Source organism: Microdochium trichocladiopsis, assembly GCF_020744255.1.
Source record: "Microdochium trichocladiopsis strain MPI-CAGE-CH-0230 chromosome Unknown B0I36scaffold_6, whole genome shotgun sequence".
Classification (NCBI taxonomy): domain Eukaryota; kingdom Fungi; phylum Ascomycota; class Sordariomycetes; order Xylariales; family Microdochiaceae; genus Microdochium; species Microdochium trichocladiopsis.
This window is the reverse complement of record NW_025763549.1, coordinates 3,073,573-3,099,079: the sequence shown is the minus strand read 5'-3', so window position 1 is coordinate 3,099,079 and position 25,507 is coordinate 3,073,573. Positions and strand designations below refer to the sequence as shown.

The following is a 25,507-nucleotide window of genomic DNA, read 5'->3' as shown; positions in this document are numbered from 1 at the left end:
TCGGCATCATCTGCGGGACACCTGTAGTGCCCGAAGCTATATAAGAGGCCCGAGAAGGCGCATATGTGGTCGGCGAAGCAGAGCGTGTAGGCTCTACCGGGATCTTTGCCGCTGCTTATTTGCTGCTCCGCTGCTGTTCATCTCGAATGCATGGAAGGCCATAATCGCAAGGGCGAGTGTAGGGGTAACCAGCCCGTGGATTAGATTAGTAGTGCAACTAACTCTGTGCTCTTGACACTCCCAGCTTGTCTGGACAAGAGCACTAGCGAGGCTGAACATTAACCAGATCCAATTATATCGTCGTTAATCTTGTATACACTGTCAGAATTAACCAGCTGTAATTTCGTACCCTGGCCTGAGCAGGGTCTCTCCATGGCACGCAGCATGCTCACCCGAGGATCTCTTGCGTTCACATGCCTTGGTAATCACGAGTCCTGTTATGCGGGGTCGCGTTACAACGTGCTATAAGCGATCCAATTGCAGAGTACGGAGTCGACAAGGATGACCGGGGACCGGCAAGCCTTGGGGTGCATGCCCTAGTTTTCGCTCGGGTTGGCCAATTGGGAAACCCTGCCGGTGCGGTGGCGCGCGTGAGACTCTCCGCTTCTCCACGGTCAAGCCCGGCCATCTTTCCCCGACACAGCCATAAATGCGGAGATGTCAGGAGAGAGGTTCCCCACGGGGATGCTACCCTCTGCCGTGCCCTGGTCTGCGAGCTGCGAGCGTCAAGCGCGGCCCCAGGCCTGGCTTCGGTACCAGCTGCGCCAGTTGTGTCACGTCCCATATATTAAGCGGGCCTGTTCCCTCTCACCGTCGCCCGGCGGTCACGGTGTAGAGTGTTCCGCAGACCATTGATCCCTCGACACTGATATCTTCTGCTGCCTCAGCCATGGACACCGAGAAGCAAAACCCATTGGCTTCCCACAATGATGAAGCGCTCCGCGTGGCCGATACGGCCGTGGAGCTTGCGCACGGCGTCGACGACACGGTCTACTCGCCCTGGAGCAAGGGCCTGCTGAGCCTCTACCTCGTCCTCATCATCCCGTACCTGTGCGGGACCCTGAACGGCTACGACGGCAGTCTGATGGGCGGCATTATTGTCATGAAGTCCTACCAGGCCGTGTTCAATATCGGGCTCGAGGGACACGAGGCCGGCATCGTCAACGCCATGTACAACATGTAAGTTTGGGACGTGGTGTCATCTCACTCTCTGACGCCTTCTGTGCTCAAGCTAACGAGTCTTCGACGTCCAGCGGCTCGGTGGCTGCCGTGTTCTTCACCGGCCCCATCAACGACTACTTCGGCCGGAGGCCCGGCATGTGGACCGGCTCCATGTTCATCATCGTGGGCACCATCGTCCAGGCACTCTCGTGGGGGCTGAGCCAGTTCCTGGGAGGCCGCTTCCTGCTGGGCTTTGGCGTCAGCTTCTGTTGCGTCTCGGCGCCGACATATGTCAGCGAAATGGCGCACCCACGCTGGCGCGGCACAATCACGGGCTTGTACAACTGCACATGGTACATTGGCTCCATCATCGCCTCGTGGACTATCTACGGCTGTTCCTACCTCGAGAGCCCGGACGCGTGGCGCTACCCCGTGTGGATCCAGATGGTCACCTCGGGCCTCGTGTTCCTGGGCGTGTTCCTGATCCCCGAGTCGCCCCGCTGGCTGGCAGCCCAGGACAAGTACGACGAGGCGGCCAAGATCCTGGCGAGGTACCACGGCGAGGGCAGCCTTGAGCACCCGATGGTCCAGCTGCAGCTCCGCGAGATGGGCCAGCAGATCAAGTCCGACGCCAGCGACAAGCGGTGGTGGGACTATAGCGAGCTCTGGAACAGCCACAGCGCCCGGCGCCGCCTCATTTGCGTCATCGGCATGGCGTGCTTTGGGCAGATCAGCGGCAACTCGCTGTCGAGCTACTACATGGGCGCCATGCTCAAGAACGCGGGCATCACAGACGAGCACAAGGTGCTGGCGCTGAACGGCGTCAACCCGGTGCTATCCTTTATCGGCGCTGTCACGGGTGCGCGCATGACAGATGTCGTTGGCCGCCGCCCGCTGCTGTTGTACACCATCGTTTTTGCCTCGGTGTGCTTCGCCATTATTACAGGCACCAGCAAGATGGCCACCGACGACCCCTCGCAGTCCGCTGCCGCCAACGCCACCATCGCCTTCATCTTTATTTTTGGCATCGTCTTCTCTTTCGGCTGGACGCCCCTGCAGTCCATGTATATCGCCGAGACGCTGCCCACCGCCACTCGCGCCAAGGGCACCGCGGTCGGCAACCTCGCCTCCGCTGCCGCCTCGACCGTTATCCAGTACTCGTCTGGTCCGGCCTTTGCAGCCATCGGCTACTACTTCTACCTGGTCTTCGTGTTCTGGGACCTCATCGAGGCTGTCGTCATCTATCTGTTCTGGCCCGAGACTAAGGACCGCACCCTCGAGGAGCTGAGCGAGGTCTTCGAAGCGCCCGACCCCGTCAAGAAGAGCTTGGAGAAGCGCAGCGCCCAGACGGTGCTCAACACGCTCCATGTTGCTCACGATGCCAAGGTGGCCGAGGTGTAGGTGGCTACACTAGATCTCTTCCGGGATATTTCAGGATATACGGCCCTCATCCGTGTAGACGCCTTCAATAGTCGTGAACTCTCCATGTAATCCTCTGGCAGGGAGTTATCAGCCGATGCAAGTCACAAGTAAGAAAACATATCGTTTGGACGCTAAGCTGATGCTTACGTGAACTAAGACTTGAGTGACGAATGATTGCTGATTTCTAACATGTCGATGGTTTCCGTGCCTCCGCTGACTGGGTTAGAAAACAGAGTAACGTTACAGGGGTAGAAGAGAGCTTACGTATGACACGTCCGAGCTACGTCTTCGTGATCGAGGGCCTGGTTCGCACAGGGAAAATGGTAAGCGAATGACTGTTACGGGAGATGCCAATGCCCTTTGGTAGATGGAGGAATATCCGAAACCTTGTTATAACGGATGCCCCAACACCATCGAACAAATAACAGTCAAGCAACGCGCAGCGACACTTGAAACGTGGGAAAACGCGTGCTTATGCTTATTGTGGTCGAGCGCACTTGTCAGCTCCGCGCGCGGCACGCAGCTCTTGGCGCGGGCCAGATCCATACAAAAGTGTTGGTTCCGGGGCAGGAGAGTGGCTGCAGGATTCTGACCAAGTTCTGCAGAACGTCCTCGCACGTGCCGACCCTCTGATCAATCTGTTCATGCTAAGGCGGTCGTGGTCCAAGCCCACGTGTCGTACTGGGACTGATGCGTCGGTCGCTGGCACTTCGGGGACTGACTGGGTCCGTTCGGCGGTTGGGTCGCCGCGTTACATTGAGAGTGGATAGGCACAGTGAGTATCCAGGCAGGGAATCCCGCCTTCGACAAAATCGGGCCTGCGGACGCAGATGAGCCAGATGCACCAACAGGGTGGTATGACGAAATAACTATAAGGCTGACAGCCAAGCGTTCTCGTGGCCGGAAAGGGGGCATGTTACACTCCACAATTGTAGTTGTGGCTGACAGGCCATCCTAACTGGCCCGTGTGCGTTTTCGATGGTGCCCGTTGTTACTTGTCCTGGGAAGACCACCCTGTTCAGCGACAGGGCTAGGGTAATTTGAACTGCCCCGAGGCATACTCTGGTCCGGAGCCTCGACGTCGGACGCCCTGGCATCCAACTGGGCAATGAGCCAAAGTCCTAGCGTCATTCCCAGATGTGTAGTAGGGAGCGCTGCAATAGTCCGACAATCAGCCATCATTTTATTGTTGGCGTAGTATCTCTAATGTGTGCCAGCTGCCCAGACCTGGGCTGGTCCAGCTCCCGCAGACGATAAGTTCTTACCAGGCCTGCATGCCTGCTCACGCTACAGCCGAGGGAGGTTGCATTTTCCGTCCTTCCACATTGTGAACTTCCCCTAGTCGTCCTCAGCATTGGAACAACGCGTGTACCTGTCCTATTGAACCCGCCCTCTTGAGGGACAGCGATGGATTGTTCGGAGTTTGAGTCTTGCCGATCGTAGCATCCCGTTCTTGACGGCCTTGGCCCGTTTCGGGCTTCTTGAATTGACAAGTCTATAAAGCCATCCAGCATCCGCTCCCTGTTTGACAATAAGAACCTTCCAGATCATCAGCATCATCAGCTTCCTCTCCCGCAGACATTCCGCCACTCTTTCATTCTACGTCCACGAAGCAGCAACGACAGCCCTCCCCACCATCACCATGAAGGCCTCCCTGATCATTCTCGGCGGTGCCACGACCGCAATGGCTGTGACCTTCCAGCAGGTCGTCATGGACGCTCACAACATCGCACGCGCCCTGCACGGCTCTCCCGCTCTCAAGTGGAGCGCCTCGCTGGCTAGCATCGCCCAGGACCACACCAACTCCTGCGAGTTCAAGCACAAGGTGTAGGTTTACCCAAACGGATCGCCCGTCAATTTTGACTTCACCAGTGCGCGTCCCTTCGACCGCCACGGAAATAGATACTGACTACCGTCCTCCAACCACCACAGTGAGGGCACCTACGGTCAGAACCTTGGCTGGGTCGGCTGGTCGGGCAGCGCCCCGGACGTGGTGGGCCAGATGGGCGACATGATCGGCAAGAGCTGGTACGCCGGCGAGATTGGCAGCTTCAAGAACGAGTACGGCAAGGCGACGCCAAACATGGCCAACTTCGGCTCGTTCGGCCACTTCACCCAGGTTGTGTGGAAGGGCACGACCGAGGTTGGCTGCGCTTACAAGACGTGCGACAATGGCAAGGCTTACTTCTTCGAGTGCAACTACAAGGCGCCAGGTAGGTGATTTCTTTCCCCATTCTCTCTAGTCCTCTTCGATATCCTGTGGCGCTCGGATGGGCTGCTTGAAGCAGCTCACTAGAAGCAATGCGAAAAGAGGGAAAAGAGCACAACGGACAACGACTTTCGCTTTGCTGATCTTGTGTCTTCACAAATAGGCAACTACGAGGGCCAGTTCGCCAACAACGTCCCCAGGCCCAAATAAATTGGTCGACCACGCGATACCCAGTGGCAATACCGCATCCATTCATTGTGGAGGCAGATTGAACACTTGGGAAATGGATCGACACCTGGCTCCAGATTTGCACGCGCGATGAGCAGGTCCGTACTATGGCTTATCTCACCTTCTCACGTTCGCTTTCAATCCTTTCTCCTTTCTCTAACCCTTGCTCAGGGTTAGACCTTGACCTTTCTTCGCTTTACATACAATTTACTTGGACGGACTCCTCTTGGAGGCTCAAGATATATAGAACAGGTCATAGACATCCAATTTCGTATGAAATCCCGAGCCTAGCTATGTGCCTCATGTTCAACCATAAATACATCAGTGATGATAAAATAATGCGCGGGCTTATGAGTAAAACATCGACCAGCATTAAAACTCCCAAAGCCTGATCATTCTCCAGCTCGCACAACACTATTATATATATCTACGTAACTATTCCCTTCCCCATCACGTCCAACTGGGCCATAATGTCCCGCGGATTCCTATCGCCCACCTGCCACTGCAAGAATGGTGTCCAGTCGTGAACGGTATCCCGGATCAATCCGAGCGGGAATGGGGCGTAATGATCCAAGCGACCGGTAAAGTAGGCCTGGTTATCGTATGCTCGCGCTAGCAGTCCTCATATGCCGCCAGGGCCTTCTAGACGGCTATAGTATCGGCTAAATCCACGCAGTACAACTTCTAGCCGATAAAGAAGCTATCACAGATTAACATACCGGCGCCGTACGCAGCATATAGCGAAATAGCATAGGCCGCGTCTCCAGCCAGGCTGATACGGCCCTTTACCTACTACGTAAGCGGAACACGATCGCGGATAGGCTACCGCTAGAGGTTTACTTCTAGTATATTAGCGATAAGGTCCTTTAGCGGCCCCGCAAAGTCGCTTACCCTATCAAGAGCATACTTACGGGTAATATAGCTCGTGAGGCTAGTGGACACAGCATACCAGAGCCTAGCTAGGGTAATAATAACGAGCGAAGTAATAAAGACGGGTCGCCGGCCGATAGCTAAGGTAAGGGGTCTGGAGATAAGGTTCCTAAGTCCTATCAAGAGCATCGGATATATTATGAGGTCGAGGGCCTATATGTCCTACCCAGGGTAGTTAAGCTTCACAACGGTGAAAATGGCGCCGATACTAGAGCTTAGGATAACTGCATTCGAGCTGTAGGCGGATACGAGGATAAGGACCGCCCATTTCTTCTACGGCGCGTAGTTCAGAGGATCTGCAAAGCAGACATCGTCCTTGTTAATAGGTCGTCCTTTAAAGTGCACGAAATGCAAGATGGTAATGCTGTCTTACCCAATTGGTCCTCTGTAGGTGTAGGAACGAGTACGACGTCGTTGTCCTGAAAGAGGCGAATGGTGCCGACCTGGCCTTTGCCGGCATCACCACTCTCGAGCGAGTTGCTGTCGGCAGACGCCGCGGCGTTCTCGACATGGATGTCGGCGGCTTTGTCCATCCTGGATGGACGGAAGAGGATGATTTTGAGTATGTGCAGAAAAGGGGACCTGGAGGGTGATCGAGTATCTAACGGGACTGCCCACAACAGAGGATGGAAGACAACGAGCACAAGTCCACAAAAATGGTCGGCAGGGATCGCCAGTTATATGTCTTGTTGGCTATCTGCATCCAAGACCTTGTTGGATGCATGCACCATATGGCAGCCGGGGTCCCCATGGGGAACGCGTTGGCAGTCTCAGCCAAACCTGGAGATGGGCAGCCAAGCCTTCAGGCCTTCTCCACAGGCGGTCGCGGCGCTTCCCCGTCCATGCTTCATTTGCGCGGGGGAGCCACGGCCTGGTCCTCCACTTGCCGACCGAGCGGGGACGGGGTTGCTTCACAGGACCCCAAAGACCCCGGCCAGATACCTGTAAAAGCCTTCCCTGTCTCCTCTATCTGTCCTGCGTGACACAGGCGACGCCGGCATCAGTGTAGGCCCGGCACGACGGGTGGCCCTCATAACACCGCGTCTTGCGGCTGCGGCAGTAGTTGCACGCGAAGTTGAGCCGGCGCCGCTTCGGCCTGGAGCTTTCAGCATCGGTGTGCTTAATACTGTAGTAGACCTCTATAGTCAAACTGCTCTGGCTATCACTAGTCTCCTTCTCGCTGCTGATCCTCTCTCACGCCGTCCTCTTCCCATCGCAACACCCTCGCTTCGACAATCTCTTTTCGCCGCGTGTCCACTCTTACAAGTGCCGGTCGACCATCGACGTTGTTGGTCATGTCCCCATTGTGGTTTTCTCCTGGTCGTGTTGCCCAGAATTCACATTCAATCATGACGTGCATATTGGCAGCGATAGCCCGGAGTTTGTCGAGCCTGTTTGGATCATCATCAACATCATCGCCGTACTGCCCTTCTCCGTCTTCGTCGTACGCGTCCCACTCGGACCCCATGTTCTCGGGGTCGTCGTCCGGATCCAGAGTCAGTGGCTCGGGATGGCGTTCCGGATCTACGATGCGACTGAGCCAGCCACCCCGTCCAAAGCGGCTCACGAAATCGATGAGTTCCTGTGCACCGTACCGATTCCTCCAGAGCGCTGCTTTTTCCTTCTTCCTCATTGCGCAACAAGTGGCACACGCCATTTCCAGATGCTCTTCCGACGCTTCTTCGCTCTCTTGCCAACCAGGCATCAGGTCGTAGAATGTCGTCCTTAGCCGGGACGACCCGGTACGCGACGGTGGCGGAATGAGCTCCTGAATGGGGACGTGTATAGGTACCCAGACAGTGAAAGTGTCGAGGTTAGGGAACCGATGGAGCTTGAAAGGCCGTTTCGGAGGCCTGTCGTAGCAGAACATGCGCATCTGTTCTGAGGGCGCCGCGATGTGGAAGATGACATTCCGAATGTCCTTTCTGAGATCTCTATCGGGAAGCTGTGCGAGCTGTTGCGGCGCTGACAGCGAATACACCACGTGCAGGTCCAGGGCAGCACGGATGCATGGCTGCGTCTCCTGGTACACTTGCTTGCAGACCAAGGCCAGCCCCTCGTCGATCTCTAGGTTCCATTCGGTGCTCGTGTCTTGATTGGCGCAGTACCGAAGCCACGGGCGCTCGACCTCGCGGTAATACGTGGTCCAGATGTGGTGCCGGCAGGCCCATGCGGCTAGGGGTTCTCGATGTACGCGGCGAGCTTGCCTTGACACTAAGCATGCGCAAAGTCCGCTGTGAAGGAGTGTCTCGTAGGTGTCACAAAAATTTGGGACAATGAAGCTGTGTTGAAAAGGGGGCCGTTCTCTCCAGTGCCACATTTGGCACAGAACAGGCAGACATTTCTTGGCGTCCAGTGTTACCCACTCTGTCTACAGGCGGACCTACAATCATAGCCCGAGCGTATGTAGGCAGAGACTCCACATCGTGAGGTTACGGTGGGCCTCAACCACGCTTTCTGCATGCGGACGGCGTATCATGAAATCCAATGATTGAACATCAGGCTAATTTTATGCCCCGGCATACACGCTGTATCGGTTGGCCAAGCTGCGTTATTCTCGTCTCCCGAATCCTGCGAGGCAATCCTGAGTTCCCTTCTTGTGTGGCCTGAGATATCCTCGTCTGCCCTCAGAACTCCACCTTGGGCACGATCTTGACCTGCTCTGGCTTCTCGTCCCCGGTAGCCACGACAACCTCGGCCGTATCAAAGGCGGCGGCATCAGGATACTGCTTTGCAGTGCGGCGATCAAGCTATGTTGCAGAAGCGGTCGTTTAGTAAGCGACGTCGCAACGGGTCAAGGAGGGAGATTACTTACCCAAAGCACAACCCATAGCAGGCCAAACATGACAGTCATAACGACAAACATGCTGATATATCCATCGCGCCAGTACGGCACCTTGTTGGCCGGGAACAGCACGATACCCCAGAACGTGTAGAGGATCTGTGCAAAGGCATCATCGAGGTGAGGACGACACTGCGGAGGGCATCGGCACCACCGCGCTAGCAGACGACGTTGGCCCAGCCAAACAGGAGAGGGTTAACAATGTATTCCGAGCCAGCCAGGTAGTAGGCGAACATGGTCGCAGCCCAAGGCATTTCGCTGATCCAATCACTCTTCACACAACTATATCAGCTATGAGGTGATCCAAGGCCTACTGGCGGTGCTGCGGGCGATGGATCATGATGGTACTAGCGTCGACCCGCCTGAGGAAGTCGCTTTCACCAGGAAGAGCGACAAAGCCACCACGGCCAAAGAACGGAGACGAATGCGGCTAGCTGATTACCCTCAAGGTGGCGACATTGGTGAGCGGCTGGCAAACTGTACAGATTAGCGAAGATCAATGAGCGAGGTGACCGTTTCCAAGCTCACATCACTTGCAAAGATTACCATGATGCACAACGGTAGGCGTTACACGGTCGTCATGACAGCAAAGGACGCCGCCTTCGCGACCTTGCTTGTCTTCAGCAACATGCACGACAAGCTACCCAAGCGCATTGGCACCATTCTGACCTGGGCGATTTACCGGGACAAGAGCTCATCCTGCAAGATCCTGCAGCACGGGGTTGGTGCTGAGTTCACTGAACTCCTGGTCCTCTCTAACAGAGCTGCAGAAGGCGAGGCGTCTAACGAGACAGATGTACACGCATCTCCTCATGGAACGCCAGCTTGCCACCATGTTGGAGAAGTTTCGAGGTGGCACCTTCAGCAAGGGCACTCACGCAGACATCCACGCTGACCTCAAGCTTCCGGCCAATCAGTGGCTCACCACGCAGCACAGGATCAAGTCCGTGCTTGCTTACACCTCCGCGACTAACCAACCGCTGGAGGCATTCGGCGAGAGCTCCAGATCTGCAGGGTGATTCGCGATGCCTCGTGCCCTGATACTGCCAGCTTCATATTTGCCAAGCCATCCACGAGAGTCCCGAATCTTTAATTCCAGATATACAAGCGAGACAATTCTTCCCTTGTGCATTGCATCTAGCATCCGCAACGCACTGACCAAGGGCCGGTTTTCGACCAGCACGCAACTGGCCAACAAGACCACCATCGAGCCTGTGTTTAGCTTCTCCCTCAAACGCCACGTGATGGCGGGCAATATCACCCATGACGACTCAGTGAACTCCATTTTCAACACGATTAAGCCTCTCTACGGCCCTTGGCCGGGGTCGTTTGGCGTGGCTACATCTTGGCAGCTCACCTTACTGAAGAGCTGATGAGGGCGAGACGTGGAGAGTTACCTAATGAACCAGAGGGTGAAAGAAGTCGGCTGGGGCCAAGAGTAAAAAGCAAAGAATATATACATTAGAAGTTCGAGTTACCATTACTAATTATAAGACTGTGCGCCAAAAGAAGACTGCTCGGAAAACCAATCAGACCAAGCTTTTCACCGCGACAGAATGCATGCGTTTGCTTGACACGATTTATCAAGCTCGTCCCAGCTGCAGAGCAGAAGACTACCCGTAGACCAACAGCCTTCATGGCAACAGCTGCTGCCCGCGCTGCGCTGGAGCTAGAGCTGCCGACAATAATAAGGTTTGAAGTCAGGCATGGACTGTTTGGCGCACGAGCAGCTGGATGCAAATACAGCACTAGGACTAAAAGCATGTATTACAGCAAGGCAATGCCTCATGCCGCCATACGTCGCTTGCCGCCACACTTGGCCTTGTACTTGGTGGGATACGCGCCAACAGGCTCAGTGGTGCTCACAGCATCACTGCTCGTGCCCAGGTACGTGGCGGTAGGGTACACCTCGCCACCGCCGGGGTAAGTGTTGACGGGCGCCGAGGTCGTGGTCGCCAGCGTGGTTGGGTACACGGCGGTCGTGCTGGAGACCGCAGCGCTGGTGGAGGTGTCGTATGAGGAAGTGCTGATGGTAGAGGCGGGATAGCTTGTGGTGGTGGATGACGACTCGGTGGTCGAGGCTGTGCTGGACGGAGCGGACGAGGTGGGATAGACAGTGCTGGAAGTAACATCGCTCGAGGTGGACGAAGCGGTGCTGCTGCTAATGTCACTGGAGGTCGTGGCGGCCGCAGTGCTGGTTGTCACGTCCGACGTGGTAACGGAAGCAGTGCTGGAAGTGATATCGCTCGAGGTGGTCGAAGCGTTGCTGGTGGTAGATTCACTGGAGGTAGTCGAAGCAGTACTGCTAGTGATATCACTCGAGGTTGTAGCGGATGCAGTTTCAGAGGTTGTCGACAGGGTGGTTACGGAGTACGTATCAGTCCCGGACGACGTAGTGGACAGAGTGATCACGGAGTAAGTATCTGTGCTGCTGGAGGGCGCAGAAGAAGTGGTCACGGCTGCGGACGAGGTCGAGATATCAGAGGAGGTGGTCACTGTGCTGGAGGTCACATCGGCAGAAGATGTCGTGCTAGAGAGAGTGATGACTGGGTAAGTATCAGTTGTGCTCGACACGGTGGAAGACGTGGTGGCAGCATCTGAGGAGGTGGTGATGGCCGAATATGTACTTTGGGAAGAGCTTTCAGTCGAAGTCGACAGTGTGCTAGAGAGCGTAGGATAGGTCTCGACAGATGAGGTGCTAGTGGAGACATCCGAGGAGACCGATGAGCTGCTCGTAGCCAGGGTGGATGAGATGTCACTACTAGTCACGGTTGAAGATAGGCTTTCTGAAGACGACGTCGTAGACAAAGTAATCGTGGGGTAGATGTCGCTGCTGCTCACAGTCGAAGACAGGCTCGAGCTCGTGCTAGTGAGAGTAGGGTAGCTCTCAACGGACGAGGTGGTACTCCCGGCATCCGAAGAGATTGAGGTCGAGGTGCTCGTAGCCAGGGTGGAAGAGATATCGCTACTGGTCACGGTTGAAGATAGGCTTTCTGAAGACGACGTCGTAGACAAAGTAATCGTGGGGTAGATGTCGCTGCTGCTCATAGTCGATGATGTTACACTGCTGTCAGTGGTGAGTGACTGAGTGGAGGCCGCGTAGCTGGAACTGTCCGTGCTGGACATGGTCAGAGTCGGATAGCTCTCCGTGGACGTCAGGGAAGTAATGGGATATGTCTCTGTGGCTGAGGACACAACCGTGTCCGAGTACGTGCTCTGAGAAGAGTAGGTCTCAGTCGAGCTGACCATCGAGCTGTCAGTCGAACTCGACATCGTGCTCGTGACAGTAGGATAAGTTTCGACGGACGAGGTGCTGCTGGTCATGGAGCTGTCTGTCGAACTCGACAGCGTGCTCATGGAGCTGTCAGTCGAGCTAGTGAGGGTAGGATAAGTTTCGACGGAAGAGGTGCTGCTGGCGGCATCTGAAGAGACCGAGGACGAGGTGCTCGTAACCAAGGTCGACGAGATGTCGCTCACAGTCGAAGACGAGCTCTCTGAAGTTGAGGTAGACAAAGTAAGCGTGGGATAGATATTGCTGCTGGTGCTGCTGGATGTTGTAGAAATAACCGAGGAGGTCGACGATGGGCAGACAATCTCGCCATCGTGCTTGCGCACCTTTGCGTTGTCGAAGCGCGAGTACAGGGCCGGGCCGTAGTCGTCCGTGCAAGACGAATAGATGTACAGCGTCATGCTGGCCTTGGTGACCTCGTAGCTGCCCTTGAGAGTGACCCACGAGTTGGAGCTCTTCTTGACAGTGTACTCCTTGTAGGTGATGGCGTTGGCAATCGCGAGCTTGTCGTAAAAGATGCCGACCCTGCAGTCGCGCTGGGACCACGAGGGGGCATTGCTCGACCACTTGCCCTTCCAGTCGATGGAGAAGTCATACTTCTCGCCGACAGTGAGGCCAGTGAGGGTCTGCCAGAAGTAACCCTTGGGCTGGTCGCTGGGGATGCTGATCGCGTAGGTGCCCTGGCTGGCGTCCTTGACACGATCAGAGTCGGCGGCGTACCACGAGTACTGCCAGCCATTGATGGAAGTCTCCCACGAGGGGTTCTCCACGATGTTGGGACCCGGGATGACGGAGCATTGCTCGTAATAGGTCGCGGCCACCGGCTGGGCAATGAAGGTGGCAGCCAAAGCGGCCAGGGCGGTGTTGCGGAACATGGTAATGAGTGTTGGGATCGATTATTAAGGAACGGAATCAAGGATAGGTTCTTTTTTGACAAATGAGTGTGTATCCGGACGCAGTTTGCGCGTCAGGCAACGTCTACAGCCGACTAGCCGTGCTTTCAAACGAGAAAAAAAGAGTGCATGCAGGCGCAGTGATCCAACAGGCGGAGCCCTCAATGGGCGGACGTCCGCTTCTTTTGAAACCCACGGCACAACCCTCGACATCACCCAGATCTCAACGGCGAGGCGCTTCGTGACCCGTCTCAGCTTGCAGCTACCAGCGCGGCACGGCGCCACTCTAGGACCTCACTGTCATAGCAGTGCTGGCAGTGTACTGACACGATGCGCTACTCAGGCGAAGCAAGAACGCCTCTCCACCCGGTTGCGGTCCCTTCCCTGTCCAAAAGGACATCTGAAAAGCAACAAAGAGGGCATTTTGCCAGGGGCAGGCGGCCGAGCTGAGATGAGGCGCTGATAAGCGTGCCGAGCTAACGCCGTAGTTCGTGGGGAGCGTGGCAAGAGGGCGCCACAACGTGTGATTGATCTCAAGTATGACCGCAGCCAAGAATAGCATCTGGGTTCGGGTACCTTACGTCAGGTCAACGGCGCGCGCTTTCTGGAATACATCAAAACGACTATATCATGGTGTTTGATATGCTGCTCTCGCCGATCACCTGTCGTCCGAACATTGATGGTTGATCTTTCGCGACCCTGGCGGTGATCATCAGATCGGCAAGCTGAGCGCAAGGGCTGGATGAATAGGGCTTTCACATGACCGGCCTCCTACACACGAACTGGCGCACCAACGTGATAATCGAAACCCGCTGAAGCCAGAGCCAGCCTTGGACTAGCGGCGCCTGATTTGTGAAATTAAGGGGCCTGAAGCTAAACTCCACTAGCGCGCAACTACGACTGAAAGGATAGCAGTCCACCCGCTACGCCTCAGCAGCTGGGTCACGTTTTACCTAGCCACCGTCTGTTGTCTGTTTCATGTGGCTAAATCCAGAACATGACATGGCTGCTCGAGCTGATTTGGCATTGTCGTGCGGCTGGGGTAGCTCTCAATCTGGCTTAGAGGGTCGCATCTCGATCGGGCTCAGCCGAAGTAGCTGTCGAGGTGGGACTCTCCTTCGGCTCCGACACACGGCGAGCCAACGACGACACGCTGACTAAATAGGCTTGTGAAATTGGCAGAAGAGACTGGCGGGCTTGAATTAGCCGACGGCACGGACGATTCAACATCCCCATTAAAACATGTTCGGCCTATCTTCACAGACTGCCCTACCGTCCTGGCCAGCACCAACAAACACTCGGCCGCGACCCGCACGATTCCCATCTCTAGCCCCACGACACTATTGCCAGCTCTTGCAGATCTTTACCGCGTTGCGTCCTGCCAATCTACTGCTTGCCCCATAGCCTTTGTGCAAGCTCCTCGAGCTGGACGAACTTGAGCTCCGGCAGCAGCTCGTTCCACGTGCCCGGCACATTCCAGCCTCCCTTGTGGATGGACAGCAGCGTGCCGATAATCGCAATCTTGGTGAAAGACTCCCACTGGTCCTTTGGGATTGCACGGATCTCGAGCGTCCTGAGGCCATCGACCTTGATGACATTCGCTTCGAGGTCCTCCTTCTTGACGAGATCAATCTGGAATGATTTCCCTGAGTGGTGGCGTTTAACGATTAGTCCAATGCGGTTCTTCTATTTCGACCATGTGCATGATCAGGTCGTTTCATATGTGGTGGTGTTGTTTTGGTACCTACCACGAACTTTCTCACCAATCCTCTGCACATCATGGTACGTGAGCCGCTGGCCGCTGATGCCGCCATATACCGGCCACTCGCCCTTGTAGTCGAGCGCGCCCGCGACGACGGCCGCGATGTCCTCGACCGAGGTCAGGGAGAACTCGTCGTCCATGTGGCCCTCCATGGCGATGATGCGGTGCTCCTCGATCAACATGTGACCCGGGAGGGGGGCGATGTGCTTGTTTGCGCGGTGGGGCCAGCTCAGAAACTCGAGAAAGATGCCGGGTTGGAAGAGACAGTACTCGATGACCTGGGGATACACATAGTACGCGCGGCGCTGTTAGTCTACATGCTCATCCAGCGGGGTCCATGCTGTGACAAATGCCGGTAAGCAAGCAGAGACAGACCTTTCCATTGGCGTTCAGCTCCCGCAGGTATTCGCGCATCGCCAGCTTCCCGGCGTACCAGGAATAGTTGACAATGGCGGTCTCGAGGTTCTTGCCCATTGCCCACTCGCTGGGGGCGAACCGCGGGACACCAGCCTCGACGGCCGCATCGACGAGGCGCTTCTCCAGCTGGGCCTCCGGGTCGAGGACGCCGACGAAGCTGAGGACGGCTATTGCGCCCCGGAACAGTTCGGCGAGCTCGGCCTTGTCCTCGTACGTCGTCTGCGCCCACGTGACACGGGGAAGTGAGGGGTAGTTGTTGATGTCCTAGAGCAAGCGGGTGGGTAAGTGAGGGTCTGACAAGACTACCGTTGCCGCTAGAATGATCGCTCACGTACGCTCCTGACAAGGGCAAGAATGTCGTGTTTGTCGTCTGCGACCAGCTTGTCGATGATGACCCGGGCCAGAGCTATACAGTGATCACCATGGTCAGAAAATGTACGAGCGTGAACTTGAGGCTGGTGCTCCCTTGCCTGAGCCTCCCGCTGCGATGACCACTTTGCCCATGGTGCTGGTTCCTGAAGTTGACTTTGGGTTCGTTTAATAAAAGTGCAGCGCTTTGTTGGAATGTGTCTGGCAGCTGTTGATCTTGAGTTGATGATGTATTGGTCGCTCTGGAAAGGATTACTTCTACCTCGGGCCCTTTCGTCTTATATACTCTGAGACGCTGGCGGACTCTTGTAGCCCAGAGACGCAGAGGTTGTCATGCGCCGAGACGATCTAGGATTCTAGACCCTGCTGCCCTCATCCAAGGGCTCATCCGATCGGTGCGGGCCGGACCACAAGGTTTTAGTCATCCTGCGGTAAAAGCTCACCGACCTGAATATGGGGACTCTTTTAGAGCGGCTGATTTGCATACCGGAAAAAGTTTGCGGTCATCACGGTGTACTGACTTCCCAGCAGGCGTCCCGTTCATGGGACTGGGGAAGCTTTTGTCTCCACTTTCCGTGCTGACGGTGCGCAACTAGCGCCCGTACGAGAGGGTGCGAAGCTGACAAATACCCTCCCATCACGTAGTATCACGTAACATCAGGTAACATCACATCACTCTCGGCAAAAGAAGGAGGCACACAGCCTCGAGAAAGCAAACCCTACAGCGGAATCCTTGCTTGGTAAAGAAGCACAGCCCAAGTCACACAAACATGCCGCTCGAAGATGGCGATGCGGAAGCGGAGCTCAAGGTAATCCCTGCCTTCCTCCACACGAAACGTCGAACTGGACGGCGGGAAAGGCTAACGGACTTTTTCGTGCTCAGAGACGTCGCGAGCGCGCCCGGCACGCACAAAGCGCCTTCCGGAAGCGCCAGGCGGAAGCCCAGCGCGAGCTGCAGGCGAGCCACGAGCAACTCAAAGATGCCGTGAGGGACTTGCTGTATGAGATGCAGGCCGATGACCGGCCCCAGCTCCGGGAGAGGATAGTCCATGCGGCTCGGATTGCCGGCCTCGGCGACGTGGACGGGCAGGAAATGCAGCCCGCTGGCCATGCGAGCGTGCAGGCAACATCAACCTCGCAGCGGCCGAGCAGGCAGTCGGGAGCAGCCGCAGCTGTGCACCGCGGTCGTGAAAGCGTCGCCGTCGAGTTTCCGAGGGCAGAGCACCGCGCGATACTGCAGTCCAACACTCGTTTCTCGCCGATCAGTCTCCCGTGGGAGACGACAAACTCCCATGCGCGTAGCATCATCTACCCAGACCCGTTTCTGTATTTGAGCATCATCGGCCCGCCCGCCGAAATGCTCCCGTTTCTCGGACAGGGAGCATACACCTTCGGAGGCCGGCTGACATGGTACGTCCTCGAACGTGCCTTTGCCGCGCACGATGCAGCGGTCAAGCAAGCCCATTCCGGTGTGCCGTCAACTACCGCAAGCGCGGACCATCCTACGTTCGCCGGCCCAGCCGTGGCCTCGCCGCAAAGCATGAACGCCCGCGCCACGCAGGCAGTGAGAAAAAGGCACGGCCTCGACATCCACGAGATCGTCTCCACCACGAGATCCCATGAGGCGAGGCTGCGCATCGTGGGCCTGATATCTCTGCTCAATGCATTCTTTGCTGGGGCGCCGCGGCGCGGTGGTGCTCACAGGAACAGCAGCAGCAGCAGCAGCAGCAGTAGCAGTAGCCATAGCAGCGACCAAGACTCCCCGCCTGGCCATTCCTCGGGGAGCGACCCTGCTAGTGCAGACGAGGGTCTCGTCGACTGGTTCGTCGACAACCCCAGCGCAATAGCGACCGACCATCGCAACGTGCTCAACTGGACCCGCGAGATGCAGCAGCTCGTGGAGCGCGAGTACGCCGAGCAGGGCGAGGTGGCCAGGGAGTGGCTGTCGCCCCTGGCCGCAGAGCAGCGTGTGCGTGCGATTGTGGGGGATGACATCTTTGCGGTGCTGAGTGCGGGCGCGAGGCGGAGTCTGGTGGAAAAGCAACGCCAGGTCAGAGGGGAAGGGGAAGGCGGAGGCGGGCACGAGGAAGGATTTGCTGGGGGCGCTGATGCGTTTGACAGCCTGCTGGACACTTTGTACCAGACTTACAAGTGTTTTGGAGATGGTCCTCGCTGGCACGTACGCGTTCTGGACGGGGTCGTGATGCACTGGGCACAGTCTTTGACTGCTGGCGGTGTTGCTAGCTGGGCATGAAATTGGCCAGCACGAGCGTGGTTCGCTTCCTGGCTGCCTGTGTTGCTGTCCTAAAGGCTGATGTGACTTCGTTGGGGGTGATCGTCGTACCTGCAGCATGAGACATAATGCCATCGCCAGCTCGATCCCAAACTGGGAAGCACTAGTGTCGGGGTCGGGCATTTCTTTTCAGTAACTGATCATCCTGCTGACCCAGATCAAGTAGGTATTGGAGACCTTTCCTTTCCAGCGCTGTGAGAGATCGACAGTTTTCACACGCCTAGCCCGGAAGCTCCTGGCCCCATGAGCCTAGTCGGACTGAGTTCGCAGCTAAACATCGCACCCCCAGCTGACAAGTCGGCGAAGAATTGTCCAAAGGAGCTCTATTAGTGCAAGATCTGGAATGGTGCGATCCTTGGCCTCAATGAGTGGCCACTCTCCAGTAAGCACTACCAACGTTACTGATTGGCCAAGTGAAGCCCTGTCGATGTGGAGGCCGGACACGTCCCTGTCTGAGCGGGGCATCTTCTCCGTTGCAGCATTCACCGGCCCATTGTCTATGCGCCGGACCCTCCGTCGGGCCAGCTTGAGAAAAACGTGGATTCATTGAAGTCATTGGCGGGTATATCAGAGTGCATAGCATTATAGACAACATAATTGCCCGAGAATGCTCCGCGGAACGATTGTCGTACACGCATGCGAAGGCAATCTTATGGGACCGCGCCTTTATAGCATTTTGACGCTGCAAGGAATAACGCAGAACTGTTAAGCGCTCGCAGTAGAATGGTGGCAAATTTTCCCTTGTTTTGGGCGAACATTGTCATCAGCCCTAGCTGTTGTCCATGGATTACTATTCCTGGCCATTATGGTTCCTGCAGCTCGTTAAACATAGACCGGCGATCATCTTGCCGATCAACAACGACAATCACCACAACGGACTTACTGCACGGAGGTTGGTCGCAACCACGGTCCAAAGAGGCGAGTCGTGGGTAAAAGCCCTAGAAACGATCTCAAGACAAGTATAAAGGGGGGCATTCGCAATTCGCTCATGATTGTTCAACTTTGGCTTCACCAGCATCAATTTTCAAAAGCATTTCCTAACGTTTCCTGGAAGTTTCTCTGTTCCTTTCCTACTTCTCACTTTCCTCCATTTCTTTTTCAGTCCATTATCCCAAGCACCCTCCAAAATGCGTTTCTCTATCGCCACCGCTGCCATCGCCGGCCTCGCCGCCGCCAGTCCCATGGTCAAGACTCGCCAGACTGGCGTCAACGTCGTAGATGAGACCCTTCAAGTCGTCGACAGCGCCGCCAACACCATCGTGACCCAGCTTACGGATATCAGTGAGTTTGTATGATCGGTACACTGCAGGCAGGGTCTATGGCTAACCCTCGCGGACTTTTCCTCGCATGTAGCCAATCTTCTTCTCGGCACTCTGACCGGCAGCATTGTGCCTCAGCTCGAAGAGAGCCTGACCGCCGTTGGCGACGAGTTCGTCGATATCAAGAACTTCGTCACGAGCCAGCTCAAGGAGACTGTGGCCCCCGTCGTCGAGGCTGAGCTGGGCAACGTGGTCACTCTGCTTGAAGACACTACCGACCTCGTCAACGAGGCCAAGAGCACGCTTGAGTCCCTGACATCTGGGCTCCTGACCAGTATGTCCCTGCTCCCCCCTACCACAGCTTCAGGTCTCTCACTGTTTGACCTTTGGATGCTGCCGTGCTAACATGGTTCGTTGTGCCAGGCACTCTCTCCGGCGTCAAGCAGGAGGCCCAGTATCTCCTCGACACCATCGAGCCCGCCATTGCTCCCGTTCTCGAGATCTCCAAGGACTTTGTTGGCACTGCTACCGGCAGCGTGGTCGACCAGATCAACAGCCTTACTGCTGACCTCAAGACTCTGGCTACCGAGGGCCTTGCCCCCGTGCAGGACGCCATCAACAAGCTCGTCTAAGAGAGATGGCTGTGCTGTCCGTCGCGTTTGACAGCGGGGAGTAATGGTTGACGACTTGCTCCTCGCGTCACTACAGTTGACTGGCGTTATCCGGCTTCTGAGGCTTTAGAAAGATTATCACAGTACTTCATGCTTGCTTGGTTGCTGATCTTGCTTCCCAATTGGTTCGATCGAGCTTGGCGTTCCGGGTAGATTTGTTGGTGCTAGATAAACGGTTGAATGCACAGAAATGACCTGAATCACTTTGTCTCCTGCTACGTTACAACAGTGCACAAACGTCAAGGTGCTCTGCTCTGCCCAACTGTTTCCGTCGCTTCATTACAACAGAACCAAATCGCCCACGACAGGCCGGTGATCGCTAACACGGATATCATCCCTGACGTTCTCCCGCACCTCGACTTTGGTAGCCGAGAACTTGCCATCATTGAGCGGGCCGAACCAGATATAATCAAGCCTGCTCTTGGCATCGCCGCTGAACCCCGTGTACGTCAGCTCGAGATCGCCCACGTGCGGCGCCGCCGCCCACAGGTCCTGCAGATAACCCGTAGCGGAGAGCGTGGAATAGGCATCCGCGCCGGGCGATGAGTTGAAGTCGCCCGTCAACGTGGCGCCCAGGGGTCCCCAGGTACCCTGGACGGCCTTGATCCTGGCCACGGCGACCTTGATCCCCTCGGAGCGGGCCTGGGAGCTGACGTTGTCGAGGTGCGTGTTGGCGTGGATGAAGCGCTTGCCCGTGGCGATGTGCTCGAACACGCCGATCGTGACGACCCGGCGGGACCCGGCGCCCCAGCCGTACGAGACCACGTCCGGGGTCGGCGAGAGCCACTTGGTCTCCGAGTAGAGCACGCGCAGGACCGAGCCGTCGTAGATGATGGGGCTGTACTCGCCCTTCTTGGCGCCGTCGTCGCGCCCCACGCCGACGTGCTGCCACGAGGAGCCCAGCTCGTTCTTGATGTCGCTGAGCTGGTTGTCGAGGACCTCCTGCAGGCCGAAGAGCGCGGGCGTGCCGGACGGGGTGGACGTGGCAATGTCCCGGATGTACGCGGTCGTGTGCGGCTCGCGGCACATGTCCTTCCAGATGCCGCAGAACAGGGACCACCAGGGCTTCTCCCCGGACTCGAGGGATGACGCTGCGTATCTGATGTTGAAGCTCGTGATGCGCAGCGGGAGGCTGGCTGCCGAGGTGCGCTCGGCGGCAGCCAGGGCGAGGACGACAAGGTGGGAGAGCTGCATCTTGGCGGTAATGTCTGGCAGCTTGAGTTGAGAAGGCCGTAACCACTGCTGTTCGAGGTCTGAGAGGGCACAGGGTGTGCTCTGGGTCTCTGACTGGCGGCTGGTGGTGGTTTTGTAAGTGCTGCGATGCCCTGGCTTTGCCGAGCAATTTCCAGCAGGAGACCCTGTCGTGCTTGGAGGCATACCGCAGACGGGGGCATTGACGATGCAACCCTGCCGAAGATTACCTTGCGGAGTGCAACGCCACGTGCCCCAACGTGCCGCCATCGTGCACAGCACACGGACAGGGGTGTGTGCAGTCTTGACCTGGGTGCATCGCTGCTAGGGTGGGCATGTCAGGCCGATGAATAGGATGAGAGTGCAGCGGATTGATCTGTTTCTGGGGTTGGTTGTACCCGTGTCGTGAGCGAACATGTGATCGAGTGGCACGTCTGATCAATCTGCCTCGTGCCATATGCATGTCGGTTCTGTTCCGGCCTAAGCCCCTCCCCTGATCTGAGCAGGGGCGTCATCTAATGGCAGCGACAACCTCATGAATCGAGTTCCAGGGGTCGAACATTGATTAGTGCCCAGCAGTATATGTGATTGAGTCATGGCCCGTGAGTGGACAGCCCACTGCCTCAGCTGTTATAAGCACAAACTCAATCAGCTCTGTAACCAATGGCCAGTTTTGTAAGGAAGGACAATAGTTGGCTTTTATTATAGGATTAAACAAAAAATGACCGAAGCAATGCGCTAACCCACCCATGATGCACCGTATCCAAAAAGCAAATGCAAGTACCCAGGACGCCCCAAACATGCAAATCGTCATCCCATGACCCCGTTAGTGCCATCTTTCTTTATCATGATATGCCGAGAAGCACCGTCTTAGTCAACAGTAACAGTGCTTAGACAAAGCGCGGGCTGCAAGTGACCTTGTCGATCGCCGTGGCGACACCGCTGGAGACAGTCCACTCGCCGTTGCCGCCATCGCCGATAGTCTCCTTGTTCAGGTTGGCGCCGCGGTTGAACTTGACGACCTGGCCGTGGCCCACGGCCTGGCACCTGAGGGCCTGGTTGTCGATTCCAGGGCCGACAAAGAGCTCCGCCTGGACAAAGTTGCCGCCCGTGGGGATGGTCAGGTCCCAGGCACCCTTGGAGGCGGAGAAGTCGAGCTGGACGGCAAGCTCCCGCGCGTCATCGGAGAGCTGCACGCGGATGTCGTTGACGCGGGCGGGGTCAATCTTGCTGAAGGTCGGGTCGCAAGTGATGCTCAGGTCCGAGGCGTGGATTGCCTCGTTGTTCTTGAAGCTCCAGACATTCGGGTTGCCGCCGTCGCCAAAGTTGAAGTCGATGCTGGAGCCGCGGGTCACAATGATGCGCTGGTTGTTGGGGGCGCGGCGGGCGGCGCAGCGGAAGCTGGGCTCGAGGAACGGGTACGACTTCTTCGCGGCGTCGCTAAAGACCACGCGGATTTTGGCGATCTCGCCGGCGTGGGCTTCGGCTTGTCTGGTCACAGCGCCGGTGGCGGAGAAGCCAGCGAGCGTCGTGACGTGACCGGCAGTGTTGGTGAGCTCGACGGTGATGCCGGTCTGGGCGTCGACGTGGTGGTAGGAAGGGGCCGGGGCGGCCAGGGCGGCGCCGGCAAAGAGGGCGGTGGTGAAGAGGTTGGATGTGAAGTGCATTTTGGCGGTGGTGTTGGGAGTGGTTGTAGTTTGAGTGAGAGTGACAAGGAAATGACACTTAGGAAAGTAGAGAAAGAAGACTAGGAAATAGTAGAACTTGCTGATGATGATGAAGATGATGAAGATGGTGGTGAATGGAATGCACAACTGGAGAAGGGATGGAGTGCCTTGTTTATATGCTTGATGGACGCGGTGCGGCATCATCGTGTGTTTTTGCCGGGTGTTGACGCTTCCGTCTAGATAGAAGTGGTCGATGCCGCTCCCAAGAATAGTCCTCGTGTCCAGTCTGATTGGCGGCTGCGGTCCGCACAGCAATTGCTGCTCCCGTGGCCTTCACCTTGTAAGCTCGCCGGCCTTGCTGGGCTGACGAATCCAGTGTGAGTCCTAGAGGGCTCAACCCGATTGGCCTCGCGGAAGCCTCGGCGCATGGTACTGATTCCAGTCCAGGCTGGCTGACATGTTTCCACGGCACGTTAGGCACGACGGGCCTCCAGGCCTTGCAGGGTCAAGTGCCGGAAGGCCCAGGCTTGGTGCCCTGATTGGAGCCAGCACGACGGCACGCGCCCCAGCCCCGGCCGAGTGCTGGAGCCAAGGCTGCTCAGCCCTATGGCTGGCAGAGCGGAAACGAAACATTCCGGCCGGCTGTGGCCAGTGGCCAGTGGCCATTTGCGCAGTCTTGGCGAGGCTGCAGGGGTTGTCCATGTCTCTGTTTTTGTGTCTGCTCCGCCACGATGCAGTCGAGATATCCACCTAGGCACAGTCCTTGTGCTGCGCCAGCAGTCACCATCTGACCGGCGCGCAAGCCACCGTACCTGCGGGTCACGGCATCAATCGGCCTTGAGTACGGAAATGCTCCCGGTGAGCCCGTCCACAGTCCTTGGCACCCGCCTCACAAACATTCTTTTGATGGTCTCACCGATCTGGCGTCAGCAGCGCCTTGGCGTAATCCCGCCAGCAAGTCACATCTTACTGCGGCCGATTAGTCATTCCGCTCTGCACTCTCCACGATGGCAATCGTAACTTAATGCTGCTCACGTGCTGGCGACAACACGTCTGAGTGCGAGCGAATTCTGACAACAGGGCGACGCGCCGTCCTATCTCGCCCGTCGTGGTAATGAGACAATGTCTTTTTCGCGCTGCCGCCCCTTCATCGCTGCGGAGCTCTGGCGCATCCCTACCCTAGGCTGTGTTTCTCCACTCGGAGCGACAATGACATTCAACGCCGATATTATGCGCGTATGTCAGCTGAGAGAAGACTGCCCAACCGCTTGGCACTTTCTCGTGTCATGCTTTGTAGCACAGGATAATGTTCGGGGGGGGGGGGGCGCTAGATCATTGCAAGTTTGTTCCAGTCCTTGTAGTCGTCGAGGATGCGTTGTCGTCCCAGCAGGGGCAATTTGAAAGGGCTCAGCCAGGTTGCCGCTGTTGCCACTGTTGCCACGGTCCCCAACCTTGCTTGGACGAGAATACAGTGGCATCCGTACCTATGGCTCCAGGACTTCACACGGAATAAAACTACCACTACTTCCCTTGAGCAAGCAAGAACTTAGCCCAGATCTACGCTGTATACCAACTTCGGACCAGTCAAGTCAGCACCCTACGGCGGTTGTGCTGAATCTCCGCCATTAGGCATCTTGTAACTTTTCATATGTACAACCCATTGTACGCAGCCTCAGACGGGTATCTTGAACGGCGACGGACCGGATCAAGGTCGGTGACAGACTAGGTTGCTCAGTGATCTGCCTATCGAGACTCTGCTGCATCCCCATCAACGTAGCCTTGGTAGTGGCGAAGCAAGCGGCGGGCTGGTCAGCATTACACGTCCTACAAAATCATCCGAGAGAGAAATCTTCCACGTTCATTGCTCTTGCATTCCCTCTGCCGCGCCGGTTGCCATGGACATGCTCTTGCCGTACATCAGGCCGGACGCTGCGCGGACCCAGATCCGACTGCTTCGCGTCGAAGCCAACCACGGCTCCGTGCCGGACGATCCTTCAGACACGGCATTCTTTGACCATGCCACGGTGCGGTGCTCGATCGAGGTAGTGTCGCTCGACGACGATCCCAGCTTCGTTGCACTGTCCCACGCATTCGGCGATCCGGGGGAGACGACGCCGATTGCAATCGACGGGCCGAGGTGCAGGTGACACAGAACCTCCGTCGCGCGTTGGCACTGCACTCGGCCAGGCAGCCCGAGCATCGCATCTGGGTCGATGCAGTGTGTATCAACCAGGCTGACCTGGTGGAGAAAAGCTCACAGATCCGGCTGATGAGCCGGGTCTACAGGCAGGCCACGTCCGTCTTCTGCTGGATTGGTCTAGCGAACCCGTACATCCGCGAGTATCTCAACTGGAGGCGCTATTCAGGCATACACCAAGCAGGTCGAGCTCGTCGTCCGAGATGCACTGTACTATGTATACGCGGTCGAGCTCATGTACCCGTTTTGCCAGATGCTCAAGCTACACCAGCCACGCAGGGGCATCCTCTTGCAGAGAATGCGAAGCGAGACGCAGTGCAGACAAGACCATCGGGCGGCCAGCACAGCCCAGGCAAGCACTACGACGGACGACCGCGGGGTCTACAGTCATCAAGGAGACTACACTGGGCCGACCTGGTTGCCCGATGTAACAAGACGCAACATCCTGGAGGGTCCCCGGGTGCACGTCGCCCATCTTCGCCAGAAGTGATGCAAAGGTGAGCTATCGCTGGGATGCGACAGATGTCCCAGACGACCCGAGCGGACGGCAAGACTATCTGTTGATTACAGCGAAACACGTCGGCAAAGTCGACCGCGTGGTGCTGCTCCCCGACACTGTTTGTGGTACACGGTTGCGCCTTGTGAAATTGGAACAACTACACCAAATGGGGACCAAGGCAAGTCACTCACAGGCCATCGCATATTTG

General features: G+C 56.8%; 11 protein-coding genes across 11 annotated transcripts; 5 read left to right on the top strand and 6 right to left on the bottom strand.

The window, feature by feature from the left end:
- Positions 1-889: 889 nt before the first annotated feature.
- On the top strand, positions 890-2,562 carry B0I36DRAFT_246094 (general substrate transporter; the record flags this gene model as incomplete). The annotated part of the gene is made up of 2 exons (XM_046150207.1): positions 890-1,179; positions 1,254-2,562. The coding sequence occupies 2 exons, from the start codon at positions 890-892 to the stop codon at positions 2,560-2,562; spliced, it is 1,599 nt and encodes a 532-aa protein (XP_046012093.1).
- A 1,663-nt stretch (positions 2,563-4,225) lies between these two features.
- Positions 4,226-5,002, top strand: B0I36DRAFT_350613 (CAP domain-containing protein; the record flags this gene model as incomplete). Its single annotated transcript, XM_046156926.1, has 3 exons — positions 4,226-4,410; positions 4,516-4,796; positions 4,956-5,002. 3 exons carry the CDS (start codon positions 4,226-4,228, stop codon positions 5,000-5,002), a joined length of 513 nt encoding a protein of 170 aa, XP_046012092.1.
- A 1,221-nt stretch (positions 5,003-6,223) lies between these two features.
- Positions 6,224-6,483, bottom strand: B0I36DRAFT_364279 (uncharacterized protein; the record flags this gene model as incomplete). Its single annotated transcript, XM_046158935.1, has 2 exons — positions 6,224-6,246; positions 6,324-6,483. The coding sequence occupies 2 exons, from the start codon at positions 6,481-6,483 to the stop codon at positions 6,224-6,226; spliced, it is 183 nt and encodes a 60-aa protein (XP_046012091.1).
- Positions 6,484-6,916: 433 nt separating this feature from the next.
- Positions 6,917-9,028, bottom strand: B0I36DRAFT_364278 (uncharacterized protein; the record flags this gene model as incomplete). The annotated part of the gene is made up of 5 exons (XM_046158934.1): positions 6,917-7,105; positions 7,215-8,078; positions 8,590-8,700; positions 8,766-8,891; positions 8,960-9,028. The coding sequence occupies 5 exons, from the start codon at positions 9,026-9,028 to the stop codon at positions 6,917-6,919; spliced, it is 1,359 nt and encodes a 452-aa protein (XP_046012090.1).
- Positions 9,029-10,577: 1,549 nt separating this feature from the next.
- Positions 10,578-12,956, bottom strand: B0I36DRAFT_412119 (uncharacterized protein; the record flags this gene model as incomplete). Its single annotated transcript, XM_046161957.1, has 1 exon — positions 10,578-12,956. The coding sequence occupies one exon, from the start codon at positions 12,954-12,956 to the stop codon at positions 10,578-10,580; it is 2,379 nt and encodes a 792-aa protein (XP_046012089.1).
- Positions 12,957-13,985: 1,029 nt separating this feature from the next.
- B0I36DRAFT_135365 (uncharacterized protein) lies at positions 13,986-15,842 on the bottom strand. Its single transcript, XM_046148280.1, has 5 exons — positions 15,624-15,842; positions 15,489-15,559; positions 15,112-15,417; positions 14,723-15,014; positions 13,986-14,620 (listed from the first exon to the last, which is right to left on the bottom strand). The coding sequence occupies exons 1-5, from the start codon at positions 15,655-15,657 to the stop codon at positions 14,361-14,363; spliced, it is 963 nt and encodes a 320-aa protein (XP_046012088.1). The 5' UTR covers positions 15,658-15,842; the 3' UTR covers positions 13,986-14,360.
- Positions 15,843-16,292: 450 nt separating this feature from the next.
- Positions 16,293-17,776, top strand: B0I36DRAFT_350609 (uncharacterized protein; the record flags this gene model as incomplete). Its single annotated transcript, XM_046156925.1, has 2 exons — positions 16,293-16,331; positions 16,406-17,776. The coding sequence occupies 2 exons, from the start codon at positions 16,293-16,295 to the stop codon at positions 17,774-17,776; spliced, it is 1,410 nt and encodes a 469-aa protein (XP_046012087.1).
- A 993-nt stretch (positions 17,777-18,769) lies between these two features.
- B0I36DRAFT_135351 (uncharacterized protein) lies at positions 18,770-19,865 on the top strand. The gene is made up of 3 exons (XM_046148279.1): positions 18,770-19,096; positions 19,151-19,408; positions 19,498-19,865. Exons 1-3 carry the CDS (start codon positions 18,943-18,945, stop codon positions 19,704-19,706), a joined length of 621 nt encoding a protein of 206 aa, XP_046012086.1. The 5' UTR covers positions 18,770-18,942; the 3' UTR covers positions 19,707-19,865.
- Positions 19,866-19,945: 80 nt separating this feature from the next.
- On the bottom strand, positions 19,946-21,005 carry B0I36DRAFT_326370 (endonuclease/Exonuclease/phosphatase). The gene has a single exon (XM_046154334.1). It carries the CDS (start codon positions 20,937-20,939, stop codon positions 20,025-20,027), a length of 915 nt encoding a protein of 304 aa, XP_046012085.1. The 5' UTR covers positions 20,940-21,005; the 3' UTR covers positions 19,946-20,024.
- Positions 21,006-21,607: 602 nt separating this feature from the next.
- B0I36DRAFT_326369 (uncharacterized protein) lies at positions 21,608-22,729 on the bottom strand. The gene has a single exon (XM_046154333.1). It carries the CDS (start codon positions 22,601-22,603, stop codon positions 21,827-21,829), a length of 777 nt encoding a protein of 258 aa, XP_046012084.1. The 5' UTR covers positions 22,604-22,729; the 3' UTR covers positions 21,608-21,826.
- Positions 22,730-24,498: 1,769 nt separating this feature from the next.
- B0I36DRAFT_364270 (uncharacterized protein) lies at positions 24,499-25,290 on the top strand (the record flags this gene model as incomplete). The annotated part of the gene is made up of 2 exons (XM_046158933.1): positions 24,499-24,740; positions 24,945-25,290. 2 exons carry the CDS (start codon positions 24,499-24,501, stop codon positions 25,288-25,290), a joined length of 588 nt encoding a protein of 195 aa, XP_046012083.1.
- Between the last annotated feature and the right edge of the window lie 217 nt (positions 25,291-25,507).